The 16,350-nt window shown below is 47.1% G+C and overlaps 3 protein-coding genes across 3 annotated transcripts in view; 1 reads left to right on the top strand and 2 right to left on the bottom strand.

Annotated features, from left to right (window-relative positions):
* The window catches only part of LOC128720067 (uncharacterized), a 90,762-nt gene that overhangs the window by 26,508 nt on the left and 47,904 nt on the right, over positions 1–16,350 (top strand). Inside the window, exon 4 of the mRNA XM_053813714.1 lies at positions 5,268–5,401. Coding sequence (XP_053669689.1) covers positions 5,268–5,401 — 134 coding nt within the window. The remainder of the gene's footprint in view (positions 1–5,267; positions 5,402–16,350) is intronic.
* On the bottom strand, positions 1,294–4,989 carry LOC128720065 (uncharacterized). Its single transcript, XM_053813711.1, has 7 exons — positions 4,905–4,989; positions 4,654–4,811; positions 3,692–3,760; positions 3,292–3,390; positions 2,959–3,119; positions 2,710–2,824; positions 1,294–2,646 (listed from the first exon to the last, which is right to left on the bottom strand). The coding sequence occupies exons 1-7, from the start codon at positions 4,987–4,989 to the stop codon at positions 1,294–1,296; spliced, it is 2,040 nt and encodes a 679-aa protein (XP_053669686.1).
* LOC128720908 (uncharacterized) overlaps positions 7,359–16,350 on the bottom strand; it is a 37,043-nt gene continuing 28,051 nt past the window's right edge. The window contains exon 2 of the mRNA XM_053814608.1: positions 7,359–8,006. Within this exon, the coding sequence (XP_053670583.1) occupies positions 7,372–8,006 (635 nt within the window). The 3' untranslated portion in view covers positions 7,359–7,371. The remainder of the gene's footprint in view (positions 8,007–16,350) is intronic.

The following is a 16,350-nucleotide window of genomic DNA, read 5'->3' as shown; positions in this document are numbered from 1 at the left end:
TTGTAAATGTTATCCCTGTATAAAATACCCTGTGTTAGTCATGTTACTTTTACTGCTTTTCTACTTGCACATGAACATTGCTCAGTACGATATTCGTCTGCAAAGGGCCTTACCAGCCCGGGTTGGACTGTTTTTGTTCTCGTTTATAAGTGCATGAATCTGCGGTAGATAATAGTTTGCCTTCATTGTTTTCCCAAACTATCGTATCTCAATTTCATGATTCTCTGTAGCATGGTGGTCCTGGCGAAATCCCATTATTTTAACTTCCATAATAGGCACTACATTTACATTGAATACCGGTAAAGAAAACACAAATATCTGAAGTTTATCCCGGGCCAATGGAAAACAAAACAGCATGCCCGTGGGGTCGTTCCGGAAACAACAGCATTACAGCACTGACTTCCGTCCGGTTGGAGCGAATTTTAAATCATGCTATGCTGGTTCCAACAACATCATTAACGCTTTTTTTTAGTTTTGATTGAGTTTGTCCCATGCATTGGTGGCCATGTTTTTTTAGGTATCATTTTTCAACCTATTGTACTGTTTTTCTTTCGCTAACGGTCTCCAACCGACACTGAACTAAATAGCCCTTCACATTCACGCTATCATTTACAATGTTGAGATGGCCACACATCGAGAAACAAGGCAGAACTGGTTGTGTAATACGAGCAATAATTCTACTTTCAATTTCGTTTACTATCTGGGAGCAGATTGGGAGGGCACTGGAGCGTTCGATAAAGTTTGTTCAACCGACGTCGTCGTTGCAATTAAGAAATGCAGCCATCCTAGCATATATTGGACAAATCCTACAATCAAAGCAAAATGTTTTATATTTAATGTTATGCTTTATAGGACACCTCTCGCGAATATTCCCATGGGCCACTCGTATATGTGCATATCTTTCATTGGGTGAAAAATGAAAACTGTCATCCGCACAAGAGTAATGATGCGTTGAAGGTGTTGCGTATTGTATTTTGTGACTGATTCGCAGATGAAACCGAAGCACAAATTGGTTCGTTTTGAAGGTTTCGAATCCTGACGAAATCCTGGTCCCATTCCTACGTATGTAAAAACGCAAGAAAAATCTTGCTGTAGCTGACATCGCAACAGGAACATCCAAAGGGACGGCATTCTATTCATCATATATATATTCATTGTTGTATAGACACACGCTCTTGATAAATGATGTTTTTGGCTGATCCATCAACGGAATGATGTCTAGCCGCAGATAAGAAAACCGTGTTCCATTTGTTTGTCATTTCTTTAGATGCACAGCAAAGCTGCTTTTGGTCGTTAATCGAATTTTGGGCATAACGCTTCGCGGAAATTTCGAGGATAAATCAAACCCTGCTGCTCGACTGACTGCTGGGCTAGATATGCGAGAAATGCATCTCGCAGGGTTTCGTTTAATGGGCTGCCAATGCCTGGAATTGCGGAAATCTTGCATTTATATGGTATGTGCTGGTCGTCTTTCGGAACGAGCGGTATTTTGCGCTTCATGCAAGCAATTTCAATTGGATCTGTCTGAGTAGCGCCTTCGTGCACATCAGCCAGCAGAGTATCCATCGAAGGAGTTAGAAGCATGGCGCTCGGTGCAGGACTTTCGACCAGCTCTTCGACGTGGTCGGATTCCGGCTCTTCGATGGGCGGTGGGGCGACCAAACCGAGAATCATATTATCTGATATCTTAGCCTCGAGCAGATTTGCATCAACCTCGATGCCGCTTTCACCGAAAATGTTGAAAATTTCCTTCGACTGGGCTGCATTTTCATCCTCATGCAACGCTCGCTGGAAGCTTTCGCTCACGAAAAAGTTGTACAGCTCATTAATATCCTTCACCTCCAGTTCGCGGCTTTCCGCTTCCTTCAGAAACGACTGCAGCTTGTCGTGGTCGCTAGGAGAAAGAAACTCTTCACTGGCGCTCGCATTTCGCTCAAGGAAAGAGGCTATCGAGCCCACGGAAAGCTCACATTCGCCGTCCACGATTGCCTGGTCTATCGAACAGACCACTCTGGTGAGGATGTCGTTCGTAATAAACGCCGCCGAATGGGAACTAACGCTCATTCTAGCACGCAGCGTTACCGGCAAGGAAAAGCTGGATTTTCGGCGTGCCGGTGGAATCATGGGCTCTAGCTCGAGCGTATCCTCATAAATGTTCTCCATCGAGTAAGCCGACACCGATTCCTCCGAAATGGAGGTGGAGCACTGTTCGACGTAATTGAACGATTTCATGCGTGAGGAATCCTGCGAGAACAGATACAACAGCAACCACGGCGGGCCCATTTCCTTGAGCAGCTCCTGTCGCTCCTGTTCCTTTAATTTGCAGTATTCCTCCTCACTGATAGTGGGTTTGAGTTCCTCGATCTGCTTAGATCGTTCACGTGTCCGCTCAAGAGCCGCCTGAGACAGGCTAGTTGCACTGACTGTGGCATTGACGTCGTGTCTACGCAGGTGTCTCAGCAAAACGATGACACTGTCAAAGTCCGGTGCTCTGCGAAGCACTTCGTACACGTCGGTGCTGTCGCCGAGAAACTTAAAATCAGATTCCAGCCTCGAGGGAACGACCGATGGAGCAGAAAGTTGGTCGTCAACGTCGTCTATGTTGATGTTGCTCGATTGCGCTAAATTGTGCTGCTCGGGTTCATCCTGCAATCGAAAAGTTGAACAAGTAACAAGAAACAACAATAGGTCAGGTTCAAAGCCACTCACCTCGAGCAAGGCACGGTACTTGTCAATTATGGCATTTTTAAATGAAATAGTTGACAAAACTTTCGGAAGAGCAGGCGGCATCAGTTCCTCCTCTAGGGCTCCCGTATCTTCGTCCCTATGTTGCGTCCATACGTTGAATATGGCACGATGGGCAATGAAACATTTTTTTGATCATTCCAGTAAACCTGCTAAACCTGCCGTGGTGATCCCGCAAACAAGCGAAACCACCACAGCGGTAACGTAACTTACAAAACTTTCCTGCCATTCACGAACTTCTGCGCAGAGCCGCAATCCAAATTGGCCACCGTAAGAAAGCACTCCCGAAACATCCAAAACGGTATCGACGCTGTGCCTCCGTCCGGGTCTTCGGTCAACATTTCGCAGATCATTTCTGCGGTTCCCGCAAGGTCCTGGGTATTAGGGGTGAACGATGTAAGCGTATGTACGCTCCAAGGCTAGGCTCGGGAGCCGTTCCCGATCTCATGCTCTCGGGTGTGGATAATTGAGTGACATCGGTACCATTAAGGGACCGTCGTTGTCGTGTTAACTGTGCAACTCGCTAGCCTTACTCTCGCTACTTACTTTGGACAACAGACCAATGAACACGGCAACAATCTTCAGCCAGTGTAGCTGGGACCAATTCAGCATCCGAAGCAACGACAAAACATTCAATAAGTCTTCCTTACTCGATGCGTTGGGCAGGGACAGATGAAATCAACGGGCACAGAGCAGGGCAGGAGCGTCGGATCCCAGCGAGAAGATACGAATAGATAGTCTACGTTACAAATAGCTGTATGGAACGGTTCAACACCAACCAAAGAGGTGTTTAACATGGTAATATAGGAACCTTGTCCAAGGACACTCTATGTTGTTTGTGCGTACATGCCTACGTGTAAGCTCACACACACACACACACTCACTGAGAAATTTGTTGCTAGAGATTGTCCCCCAAAAAAAGGACCAATAAAACACTGTTTCTTACTTCCGAAAGACATAAACCTTCCCACTTCTCCAACAGGATCTTCTTTTGTACGTAGTAGCCTTTCCCGAGCTGCAACCGTTTGCTCCACGAAGCACCGGCACCAGTTGGACGATGGTTTTGGTTGGCAGGCCACGCATTGGGAGCGTTGGAAGGTGGAATCGGAAATGTACAGTACGAGGAAGAAAATGAATAAAATGAGCTAGGCGTCCACGATGGCAGGGAAAGTTTCGAGGAAAACACGGCAATGGGGATGGAAGGCTAAGCGACTGCTTCAGAAGCAAGTTGGGTAGTTTTGCATTTTATTTGTACACCACCAACCCAAGCTAAAACGCTGGACCAAGTACGCAATGTAAATGGTTGTAGCAGTATTGTAATGAATTTGTGGTGAGTTGTAGCAGCACCACTGCTATGTGGCACCGACTACAAGTGCCACTATGGCCCTATCTCTGCTGCTCTGCTTTGGGAGGTGTGTAAAGAATGTGCTATGGGCAACAAAAAAAATGTTCATCGGTTATAATTTATTCGAGCATAGTGCATAAAAACCTAATCATGGTTTTAATTTATGGCTTGGAATGGCACCGTAAATGCTTGAATAATGTTGCACTGGCGTAACCGACCGGGCAACTGAAGTCAGAGTGCATTCAAGCAATTTACCAGGTGTGCTCGGGTACACACTATTGCCTGGGGGGAGAACATTTGTGTCGGTGACGGAAGAAGTGACAATTAATTGCCCAATGGTTTGTAAACAGATAAAAATCTAGCATCTGATCTTTACACCGATCCTTCCAATTGGAAAGCTGTGAAAGCTTACAACGGCTAAATTATTGAGCAAAACAGAGCATTTTCCCCCGGGGGTTAGTTCCGTACGCACTACGCTTTTTCTTCCACGCCCATCCTCGCCATGTGCTCAAGAACGCCGATTTCTGGGTTTGGTATTGTCTTACGGTGATTTCGATAATTACCTGATCGATTAGAACACGAACAATGCCACCGGTGAGTGCTCCATAGTGTGCGGCAGGTTCGTAACGAGATTTCACCGGAGGTTGCACGCTCAGTGCCATACATCGGAAGTACGCCGCGGACCAACGCAATAAATCAAATGGCTGTGTTCGAATTACGGCTGCGGTGAGATCGGTACAGCGGTAAGAAAAAGAGCAGTAATCAAGCCACGTAGCCTACAGCTCTGTTGCGGCTTTAAACGAATCGAGCAAACCTTTAGCATATTGCTTCAGAGTGATGTGAAAATTTTCCGGTATCACGATCTGCTCCGGGCAGTAGATTTCCTGAAGAAGCACCATTCTCGACATCAGCAAAACGGAAACCACCACTACGAAAGCCAACAGTCTTACCAACGACCGACCCACAACAGAGACTGTGGGCAATCGGTTGTATTTTCTTTCACGCAGTTGCGCTTCGCCTACTTGAGCCAAGCCGTCGTTTGTTATGCACCGAAAATAATGCCCCGTTGCCATGGGCAACAGCATTCGTTTGTTATTGTTCTGTGGCGTCGTGTGCTAAAGAGCCCTTTGACTATTATATACCGTCTCTTGTTCCGGCTGTGCGCTTCTCTTTTCAGAACTGCCCCACTCGCCGCCAACCCTGCTTGCGGAACACACCAAGTATGACCCGGGCGATATATTGCGAGCCAACTGCTCGACGCCACCATCAAAACCTGGTGCCACGATAACGTTTCTGCTGAACAGCATGACGGTAAGTACGGGTGATGATGACTTACGAAGCCAAATATTCGGGTATTTATAATGATTTCTCCCAAGGGTGGGAAAATGGGCGCTTTCTGTGCGAATGAAGAAAATGGCGCACTTATTTATGGAAGGTGTATTAATACTGCAGCGCATAATACCACTTTCAACACTAAGTAGCTCTTGTATCCTCAGCTTCTGTGATAAGAAAAATCATCCTTCTCTAATACATTGCTATTCGAGCTATAGGCGTGGGCGAATGCGATATAAGAATAGTAAGAACATTTTTCAAAGATTTCTTAGACCAATATGCAATTGTAAAACTATATGCAGTTCATAGAGAACTACACTCTATTATCATTCACGACAGAATTATTGTAACAAGTTGTAAACTTTCGCTAATTTCGATTGCACCCCATCCGTACTAAAGGGGGATTACAGGTACGTTTGCTGTGAGATTACAAAAAGAAGCAGTATTATTGCGCTTTGAATTAGATGTCTAATCGAATGGCATTTAATATTCATTGGAACAGGATCACAATGATTGATTTTTTTTCGCCGCACAACAAGAAGCTTGTATATTACGCGAAGCACGATCCACATTCACGATAACCGATCGTGTGCTGGCGCACGTTTTCGCTAATAGTCGAACCCTTCCGAGAGGCAAAGAGTAAACATAGCTCCTTCCATTCCCAGTATAACTCGCCCACGTTCTATTACTATTCAGCTCGCGTGTAATCTTTTGCATACACGCGACACGTACGTTACGTTGTGTTCGATTGCTTTTTCTTCCTCACGCTGTCATTTTCAAACACAACGGATGGGTAGCGATCGGCCGAAAAATCAGTTTCCACACCTACCTAGGTGAATGCATGCGTAAAGCAAAGCATTGTGAACGAGAGAAATCCTATTAAGCGCTATTTGCACTCAGCAAATCGCTGCTGCTAATTCTATTTTCTCTACACTACTTCCCAACTTGTACGCTTGTACGTATGCTTGAAACCGAGATAACCTTCCCGGAGGAACTCTTTTTAAGGTGCTACCATTATTGCTCTCTCTCTCTCTCTCTCTCTCTCTCTCGACTGCTCCGTGCTCCTTGAGGGTTGTTCCGCACATACCTATCCAAGATGGGGCCACGGAGGCATTTATTCAGGTGCGCAATGGGTTAAACATATTAGATGTGGGACAGCCACGCCTAAGAACACTTCAAATAGATGGAAGATCAATATTTACCCAGAAGCTCCTTTTCAGTTTCGCCATTATTTTGCTTATCCCTTCGTTTAGCACAAAAAAAAACGACAAGCTCTAATGATAGCATTTAGTGGAGGCATGATGGACAGATGGCTGTGGGGAAAGCCACCGCGCCCGTTTCGTTCCGGGACATTCGAGATAAGCATGGCAAAAGAAGAACGTATGCATTATCTCACCGATACGATCGCACAGGAAAGCAAACAAGCTCGTGCCCAGCAATTGTGACATGCCGTAGCGTTGACGCTCGGATAGGACGACACTAATGGGTTTCCATGGATGAGACAGGACGAGTTGGTCCAGCTAAAACACCTACGTATGTGAAGGATGCCAACGCCGGAGGCAGAACGAAAAGAGTATCGCCCATAATAGTGTCATCGGAGAACGCATCATGCAAACAGCACTCGATACAAGAGAGATAGGATATTTATTTCAATTAATTTTCATTCCATTTTCCTTCATCAGTCTTCGCCGGGTCACATTGCCAGGGTGGTCGCGTTCGATCACCACGCTTGGTGAAGAGGAAGAAAATTCTTCCGCTCGGTGGTTTTTGCCGGTGAACGAAATTGATGAAATGCGGTCGATTTGATGGTCGATGATCACAAGAGCGATGGGAACAACAACACCGTTTGCAAACATTTGATAAACACCTTAGAACGCTATAACAACAATATAACAACGAGCTGGTACTGTTTGGTACGCAGTGCGAATTAGCTAATTGATTCTAGACCCTCAGAACTGCTGATACCGAGCCGGACCAGACGGTGGACCGTAGGCGGGACCTGGTGGTGGAGGACCGTACTGCTTGTGCGGTTCCTTTTCGCCCTCTTTGTACTTGATGAAGTACACCTCCGGTTTGTTGGGTTCGGTGGTTTCCGGCACAGGAATTTCCAGTGGCGCCTGTTCCTCGGGCTTCTTCACCAGCACGTAGACGAGAGTTTTGTGTTCGTCCTGCGGCTGGGGTGGAATCACCTGTTTGATCGGGGACGGTGGAGCCGGTGCCTTGATGAAGATGATTTTGTAGTGCTTCTTGGGTACGGGTGTCTCCAGAACGGGACTCCGGACGATCTCGGTGGGCTCTTCTGGCGGGACGTGCACGTAGACGTTTTTGGTGATCAGTTTCGGTGGTGGACCGTATTCACGTGCCGGTGGTCCATAGACGGTCGGTGGTGGAGGACCGTACTCTTCGGCTGGTGGGCCGTACTCGGGCTTTGGAGCTCCATATTCGAACTGTGGGAGCTGCTGCTGCTTTGCCGGTACGACTATGCGCGCACGCGGTGGTTCCGGAAGTGCGAGAGTGCACCCGATGCAGGCTAAGAGGATCTGAAATGAGTGAAATTCCAGAAAAGACCATGAACATGAAAAATCTCACAGTCGTTTGAAAGCAATAATTTCTGAGAAGCCCACTGAGAGAAACACCCTATGATGGGATGACAACAGCATAAGTTGTTTTAATTGATCCTGGCGATTGAACACATTGTTCAATGATGCAAAAAATAATGCAAATTTCAGTATTTCTCCAAATCGTTTCGATAGAAATATCGTTTTACCTCCCAGTTCACAAAGCCGCTTAATAATTTGTGTACACTTTGTTGCTATCTATTGCCCTCAATTGTTGTCGATATCGGCGTTGGGTAATGAAATGTTTACAGCCATACCGGATATTGCACAACATCAGACAAACCCGAAACGGTTGGCTCACTAATCCAACACGGGTAACACGGGCGCGCATATAGCTGGCTGTCATACTCAACGTGATAAAATAAACCAATATTTAATCGCACCTTTGGCAACAACGAACCTTCGACACCAGCTAAAACGCCCGTCGGCTAGTGTCCGACAAGCCTGAAACCCAATTGCAGGGTCCAAGAACCAGCGTTCTCCCAGAACTCGTTCGTGCTACCATTTTGTGCCTAAAGTCCCTGATGCGAATGACCAGCAGCAGCACGCGTGTCGCAGTCGATGAATTGGGTGCACCTTTCCGTGCATTAAAACACCTGTCAGTTTCGTTTCTGCGGCGCATGCCAGTGCACGAACGGACCGACCCAGTTTATGTGCAGTTGCGCAAGGACCGGAAACGAATTGGCGTTCGACGCGATTGCATCGCCCTCAGCAGGACCGGGACATCCACACGGAGGGCAAAAACAAGAGAAAAAAAAATGGGCTCTGTGAATAATGCCGGGGAAATTTTCACTAAGCCGATGTCGGCGATGGGCGGTTGGGCTTTGATTTTGGATGGAATTGAACACGGCCCCCATCCCGATGTCCGCAAAACCGCGGAAAGTTCCGCTATCGGTGCCTCGTTTGAAGGCTTATTGTCATGCATGGTGGCATAGATGTTATGGCAAGGGTAAAGTCACTCGCCCTATCGTTGGACACCATCGCAGTGACGTGGCCGACGCTGCCTGGCATCGATAAGCGCGCCCAATTAATGCACCATGTTCTCGACAAAGGTGTGGCACGTTGCACGAAATGCATTACGTCGTCGTCTGGGGACGGACCCGGACGGGTCTTGTTTGGTTTGATTGCTCCTGCTACTCGTGCATTCGGCTTTCCTCTCATCACAATGGGTTGGACCTTGGTTTTTATTCATTGTAACATCGCTTCACATTATTGCAACGCCGCTCATCTGTACTGCACACACACACACACACACACCCAATTTCAAATGCACCTCTCGCTTTTTCGAGCTGTTACGTTGTTTTTTCTTCATGCGACTACCGGCCAATGTGTCCCGAATATTACGTTAACATTCCTGTGGCTTCGTCAACGTTTCAGATTAATTTATTCGTCCGCCAGGTTGATCAACGCGAGAGCTTAAGCTAGCATGCTCATGAGTAGATAAATTTCATGGTTTATTTGTTTCATTCAAATTATTCCATTCACGATAAGTTTCTTATTATATGCAAGTTTTGTTGTTTAATTTTATTTTTGATATTTAATTTGATTTGAACATATACGTTTACGGGATTAACAATGCTAGATAAAAACAAATAACACTCTTAAAACAAGCTTTAGTATTTAGATGAAAAACTAACGGCTAGTTCCACAGCCTATATGCACCGATTAGACTTAGTGCATATACAAATACATATGCACTTGCATAAAGTTTTGATGTAATTCCCCCGTTTCGTTCACATTAAGATATCACATGGATTTTCATAACTAATTTGTTGAAAGTGCGTATTCGATTTACAATGTGACATTTTAGAAATGAGAACGGGAAAGAGCAAAACAGGAACATCCTATTTTTTTGGACTCTTCGCGCATAAAAAAGAACGTTAGTGTCTCTAAAGATTAAATTACCTGTAAAACTCGATCGGAGATCTATAAAAACCCGCTAACACAATCGAGTCACAAATTTCACCGGCACTACGAGCGGGACGCGATTGTACATGAACGTTATGGTCGATTACCGAGCCCGATTGAAATGGAACAGCGAGAAATATAAAGCACCATTATCGATCCACTCTTCCAGGTAACAACCATTTTCTAATCCATCCAACTCCCGATGTGCCTCCGTCTCTGGGTTTTGAGAGTTCAATTCACTTTTATATCCCACCGTACCCGCTCGAAGCAATCTCTGCCGGTGACTAATCAGTGATTGTAACAAAATTGTCACTTTCAATCGAGTGACTTTTTGGCTGCAGGTACAATAGAGAAAGCAAGAGCGAGACAAACAATGCCTGCGAGTGAGTGAGAGTGGTGATGTGGGCTGGAATAAGCTGAACAGAAATTCAAACAACCAACCGGATGGGGCCGGATTTTAGGAAGATCAATCCCTTCAATTGAAACGATGGCTCCCTTGGGGAACGTGTCAGAGGAAACTGTTCCGGCGCGCAAAAAGCTTCTCGGAAAATGGCCGCTCTACCGGCGAGTTTCATTTCGCAAGAAACGCGCTCTAGATAATGCAAAATGTCCTGGGATCATCCCGAGAAGCATGCCATGCTTTCTGCGCGTCGAGAGTGGGCGAGAAAGAGAGAGAGAGAGAGAGAGAGTGAGTGCAAGTGCGAGCGAGAGAGTGGGCTAAGAAAAATCACCGGAAGTTTGCATCCGCCCTGGGTGCAAATTTTTTCGTTCACCCGTGTTCGTCCCCGAACCGGGGGTACGTTTCCGGTGCCTGTTGTATGTCGATATTTATTTAAATGTCGGTGCAAAAGAAAAATGGTCTCCTTTCCGCCACGATTGATCGGAAGAAAGCAAGGGCCAGCAAAAGCAAGAAGGCCTCCGTCCCGGGAGCTTCCGGGGCGAGCGCGTTAATCCGCCAAACCCCGGCAGGTCCAATTGATTGGCTTGCCACCTTTTTCACCGCCATCGCGTAGGGCGCCCTTCGCAACCCTCTTTTCCATTCAATCACGCTGTCAAAGTCCCACGCCACGCCAGGCCTCCACGCCTCGGTAAGGTTGCGTCGAGGTTGAATGGATGGAAAAATGGTTTTCGAAAATGAAATTTATTACCCGTGCCATATCACCGCGAAATGGGTGTCTCTCAATGAGGGCTGGAGGAAAAAGAACTGAACCGCGGCCACGAGCAGCAGACAGGCTCAAACGTCAGCGAAGCGCCGAGCGAAGACAAACGGCCGTCCCTGGCGAACGGAGCGAAGGCAACGAAAAAAAACAAAAAAAAAACTTCTCGCCCACTCGAGTTCAAGCCCAGGGTGGCTTCGTGATCTCGGCTGGCGAGGGAGAAAAATTAATACCTCCGCTCCACATCCGGCCACTTTGGAAAAGTCTCAAGAAACTCGGACCGGGCGAAACGCGAGAACAATAAAACTGTGAAGTACTTTTCTTGTGGAAGCCGAACAGCGAGCAGGCGAGTGAGTGGAAAGAGATGAGAGTGAAAAAAAAGCGCCGTGCCTGTAAGCGATCCTAATACTTTCGACCTCCGGGCGGACATCGTAACAGGAAAGGGCCACCTCGCATCCGTTCCGTGATGACCGCAGTTTGTTTCGAACTTTCCGTTCCGTTCGCGATCCAATCTCGTACGCCCAAAGCTACAACGACCGCATGGGTTAATTTGTGCCGTGGCCACCAGAGGGCGCGCGCGCGCGCGAGCTCTTTCAAATGGTGGCAGCAATTTTGCAGGATATTGGCAGCACCACGAAGCAAACAGCTAAATAATCGAGCCAAGCGCTGAACCGTTTTATTTATACAATCCTCCCCACCCACCAGCTGGAATCGGTCTGGCCACACGTACCGGGTTTTAAGTGGTGTGGAACGAGCTGACCACAATCATGTCACTTTCATCCGGTCTATTGCATCCGTTCCGTCTCCAGCACGGCCGGTCTGGTGGCTGTTGTTTTTTTTTCCCACCCAAAATTGCCAGAACAGCATCCGCCGGCCAGCCAGGGTCGTTCTGGTCAAAATGTGTGAAGGCGTGAAATTTTAATGACATCTCAGGCCCGGCCCCCTCAGGGTCACGCTCAGCTGAACCGGTCACCGAGCCGTGCGCTTATAATTGTCCTTCCCCAGTGTCGGTGACAAACATTGGCCAGTCACCGACGCGCGGGTGGACACACGAAACAAAAAGGAGAAGAAAAAAAACCGAAAATGGCACATGTACTACGTGTGTTCGTATTAAACAGCTTGTCCCGGATGTGCCGGAATTGTACCATTCCATTTTTTTTCTCTCGATTTTTATGTGCCACCTGCGCATTTGGGCGATGCTTCCGGAAATAGCACCAGGGCGAGCGCGCGCGCGCACATTACCGACCTCGGAATTTACCCAAACGGAAGCAAACCCGGACCGTGTTGACTTAGGACCTCGGTTCCGAGCCACCGAGGAATTGGAATCGCTGTAATCAAACTACAAGGCGCAGGCTTCGGCAGTCCGGAGAGATCGATTTAATCAAGCTTTTGCTGAGCTACATTTAATGATGATTGAAAAAAAAAGCTCACATTTCCGCACTGGGAGAGAAACCTCGCACCATCGATAGCAAAATGAGCTTAGATGATCTTTTTTTTTCGTATGTATATGCTCTAGGTTGGTTGGCAACATTCAAAAAAAAAACTAAAATGACGCGAATGACACCACGGATGACCCGAGCGAGTGAAGGTGGTGGTTATTTTTTATTCATCAAACCATCACCCTGGGGCAGCCCGGGAAATTTCTCGACTGTTGCCGCAGGCGAAAGTGCACCGTTGAGGTGAACTTTCTCGCCTTCGTCCCGTTTCATTTGCGTTACACGGTGTTTGTTCGGGGGTCGCTTTGAGTCCTGATTGCGGTTGCAATCAGAAGTTGATGAGTCGTCATCGGAAGCGCCATCGACAAATGATGGGCTCGCGCTTTTCGATCGGAAGCGCCGTTGGGTCGCCACCGTTTGGTCTTTGCTCGATCGTAATATGCTTTACAGTTCGCAGTTGCAACGTGGTTCGTTTTAGTGGCGCATCCTCGTTACATGCAATGAATGCCATCGAGCCGAAACGTGATTACCGTGAAACTAGTCGAGCTTGCGCAATTATCGACACCCATTTGGAATGCAATTAATGGGAACGATGTGATCCGTCAACTGGATGCCCATACATTTTCACAAATACTGCGTGCCCCGTTCGGTGGTCGGTGGAAATTATGAAATGCTAAAACATTCATGATCGTAACCGTAGCTCTATTCCATTTGAAACGGCATGTATTATGAATGACATGCAACCAATTGGATGTGATCTGGACTTCCATCTCCGTATATCCGCAAAAAAAAATGCAGCAACTCAAAAAATGCCATCCACAAAGTGAGTGCTCGGGAAAGGAAAGCTGTTGTTGGCAGTGCTGCCATCGCTGGCATCAACACTGGCTGCTTCGGTGGCTTAAAGCGAAAAAGCTACGGAGGCTTTAAAAATATAAACGGAGAGCAATTCCTATAAAACATACGGTTTGGCTGAACCACAAATGGATTTCCGATTGCATGATTTATTCATCTTGAGGCATAACGGATGGGTTGGATTTTTTTTATCTTCTCTTTTGTGTTTTTTTTTCTCCGGTTGCCAGAGAAACCACACCATGCAGCAGGCTATGTTAAAAAGCTCTCTGCTAGCGGCTGGCAAATGGTGCTACTTGACAGTTGAAGCAACCCAGCACCATTCCCAGGCGTTTTTTTTTGTTGCCCAGCATCCATTGGAAATGTCTTTGGAATCGATAAGTAATGGATAAGATGAGGCAAGAAACCGGAACACTGTCTTCTCGGTGCAATGCTCCCCTATAATGATAGGAACCGGGTTTGGCCCTAGTGCCAGCCGGATGGAGCTTTTTTCGTCTCGGGTGCGACCAAATTTTCCTCGAACATGCTGGTGCCAAAAACGAGGGAGCATTTTCCCGGCACAGTGTGCCACACCACTTCGTGCATTTTATTCACACATCATGGCAATAATATTTACATATAAAAAGCATCCGCTAAAGCGTACGCTCTCGCTGCGGCTGCTGCACACAGCATGCCGGAAGTCCACGGCACCCGAGCAAAAGGATCAACTGAGAGTTCGGTACATCAATCAACGTGTTTGCAGGCACACACCCACACACCTACACGCAAATCCACCCACAGGCTCACACATGCACGAGCTGGGTGCACGCGACCGCAAATGACGATGATGTCAGGACGAGATGGCGACAGCCGTTACTCATCTATATGAAAATGATCCGATTTAAACGATTACCCATTCCCCTTTGGCCACGGATCCGGGCGTACGGGCCTTGCGTCCGCGCGCTTTGGAACCGATTTTCATTTCCGTGGGCTTCTCGGTGCCGCCCAGTGTCCGGCAAAAATTTCCAATTTGGTGTGCTTCTCCCATTTCCCGTACGTGTGCGTATTATTTTCGCTTTCCATCGACTGGAGCGGCATTTCTCATCAAAACGCATCACGTTGATAGCCTCCGGCGAACGACGGTTTTCACTCGGGCTCGGGCTCGGGCTCGGGCTCGGGATGGTCTACGCGTCGATCGACGCGAGGATGTTTTGCGATAAACACGCTTTTCCCCGGCGGCCCCACGGGAGTGCAATCCGGAACCTCGCTCTAAATGACCAAACACCCGCCGATGCTCCGACGGGCCGAGTGGGAGCGAATTGAACGGTGCAAACAGAATTAGAAATTGATTCCCTGCTATCGTTCGCTGATTGTTTTTCTAGCTTTGGTTTTGCTTGTGTGTTGTTTTATTCCTTGCTCGCGTCGATCATGGCCTGCTTGTGCTTGTTTATCCGTTCGTATGCTGGCGTGTCTGTGCTCAAGATGTGTGTATGTGTGCGACGGTTTTTATCTGTTTTGGCAGTTTTTTTGTATTCAAGTTTGGTGCACTTAATTTTACACCAATTGTGATATCCAAGTGCATCTTGAATTACCTGCCTCAAGGCATGATGCTGAAAAGTCCTCTAACTGTAAGCCAACACATTTCCATAAAAACACACACTGGAAAGCTGAGAAGTGTAATCTAAATTAACATTTTGCAATGCAGCTTACTGCTATGTATGCAAACATCCCTTTAAATCGGTGGACGTAAAAACCCGTGCACGATGGCGCCGAGTCTATTTTACAGCCATCAATTCGCGATTCGTGCGGCGATCATCAAATGCGTTTCAGCATGATTGAGCGCGAATTTTATTAAGCGTTCAACGCTGCAGTTTGCGCCGAGAGCCATAAAAGGCTTGTTAATTCGGTTTTTATCCCTGCACAAAAAAAAGGCACAACATTTCACTTTGGCAATAAAAGTCGGTCGACGGAAAATACTGCAGCTCTGGAGTCGTGCATGGTTGTAGTGATTGCGATTGCATTTACGACTGCTTTTTCGAAAAAGTTTGTTTTTCGCTACACATACGCTCACTACAAGCGTTGTAGAGTCGGGTGTTTTCAACCCGTTCCATACTACCCGGGATGATAGAATGTTTGGTCAAAAAAATACAAAAATAAGCGCTCTCCCACACACGCTCCGTTCGTTAGCGTGTAGTGTGAAATAAAATGAAGGGAAATCTAAAATAACACATAAAAAAACTTCTGCTGGCACCAAAACGAACACCGAAAGGACTCGGGGAAAGAGGGAAAAAATATATATATCTAAAAATACGACCAATGTTAACGGCACATAAAGCAGCGGCAAGCGTTCGAGGCACCGGAACTGGGGTCGTCAATTTTTCACTTTCGGTTAGTCTAATTTATTAATGCCCTACCCGCGTGCGGGTGGCGCGGTTTTCTGTTCTGTGGCGGGCGTTGTTTTGTTTTCCGTTTCATCCGTGGTTATTTTCTATTAGTATTATTTTTTTCATCCTCCCTGCACCAACGCAAGGACCACATTTGCTGACGTTGGTGTTTATCGGGTTTTCGGTGGCTTCGTGCAAACTTGCGCACGAGTGTTCGGTGAGCAGTGGAGGAAATGGACCAAAATTAAGCCATAAAAGGCAGGGCAAGGGTAACAAGAAACTGCACAAAATCAGCGTACGCAATCCGCGAACTCGGTCGCGCCACGACGGGGGAAATCAAAACCCATTCATACGACGAACGTGGCCGCCCATACAAAGTGGCCCCCGGGAAACAAAGGAAAACCGAGCGCGTTCCGGAAGCAAACATCAACAAACTCACCAGGAAGGATTTCATTTCGTTTTCGCAATTGGCCGCGGCTATGCTGGCTGGTGCTGCTGCTGCTTCTGCTGCGTGAAAAGCTCCAACCCAAGTCCCGGTATCGGTGATGTTTTCGCAAGTTCGCTGGGGCGTAAAGTCACCCACCCACACAAACACAC

Source organism: Anopheles nili, chromosome 2 (assembly GCF_943737925.1).
Source record: "Anopheles nili chromosome 2, idAnoNiliSN_F5_01, whole genome shotgun sequence".
Lineage (NCBI taxonomy): Eukaryota > Metazoa > Arthropoda > Insecta > Diptera > Culicidae > Anopheles > Anopheles nili.
Note: the sequence above shows the minus strand (reverse complement) of the source record. Positions and strands in the feature narration are given on the sequence as shown.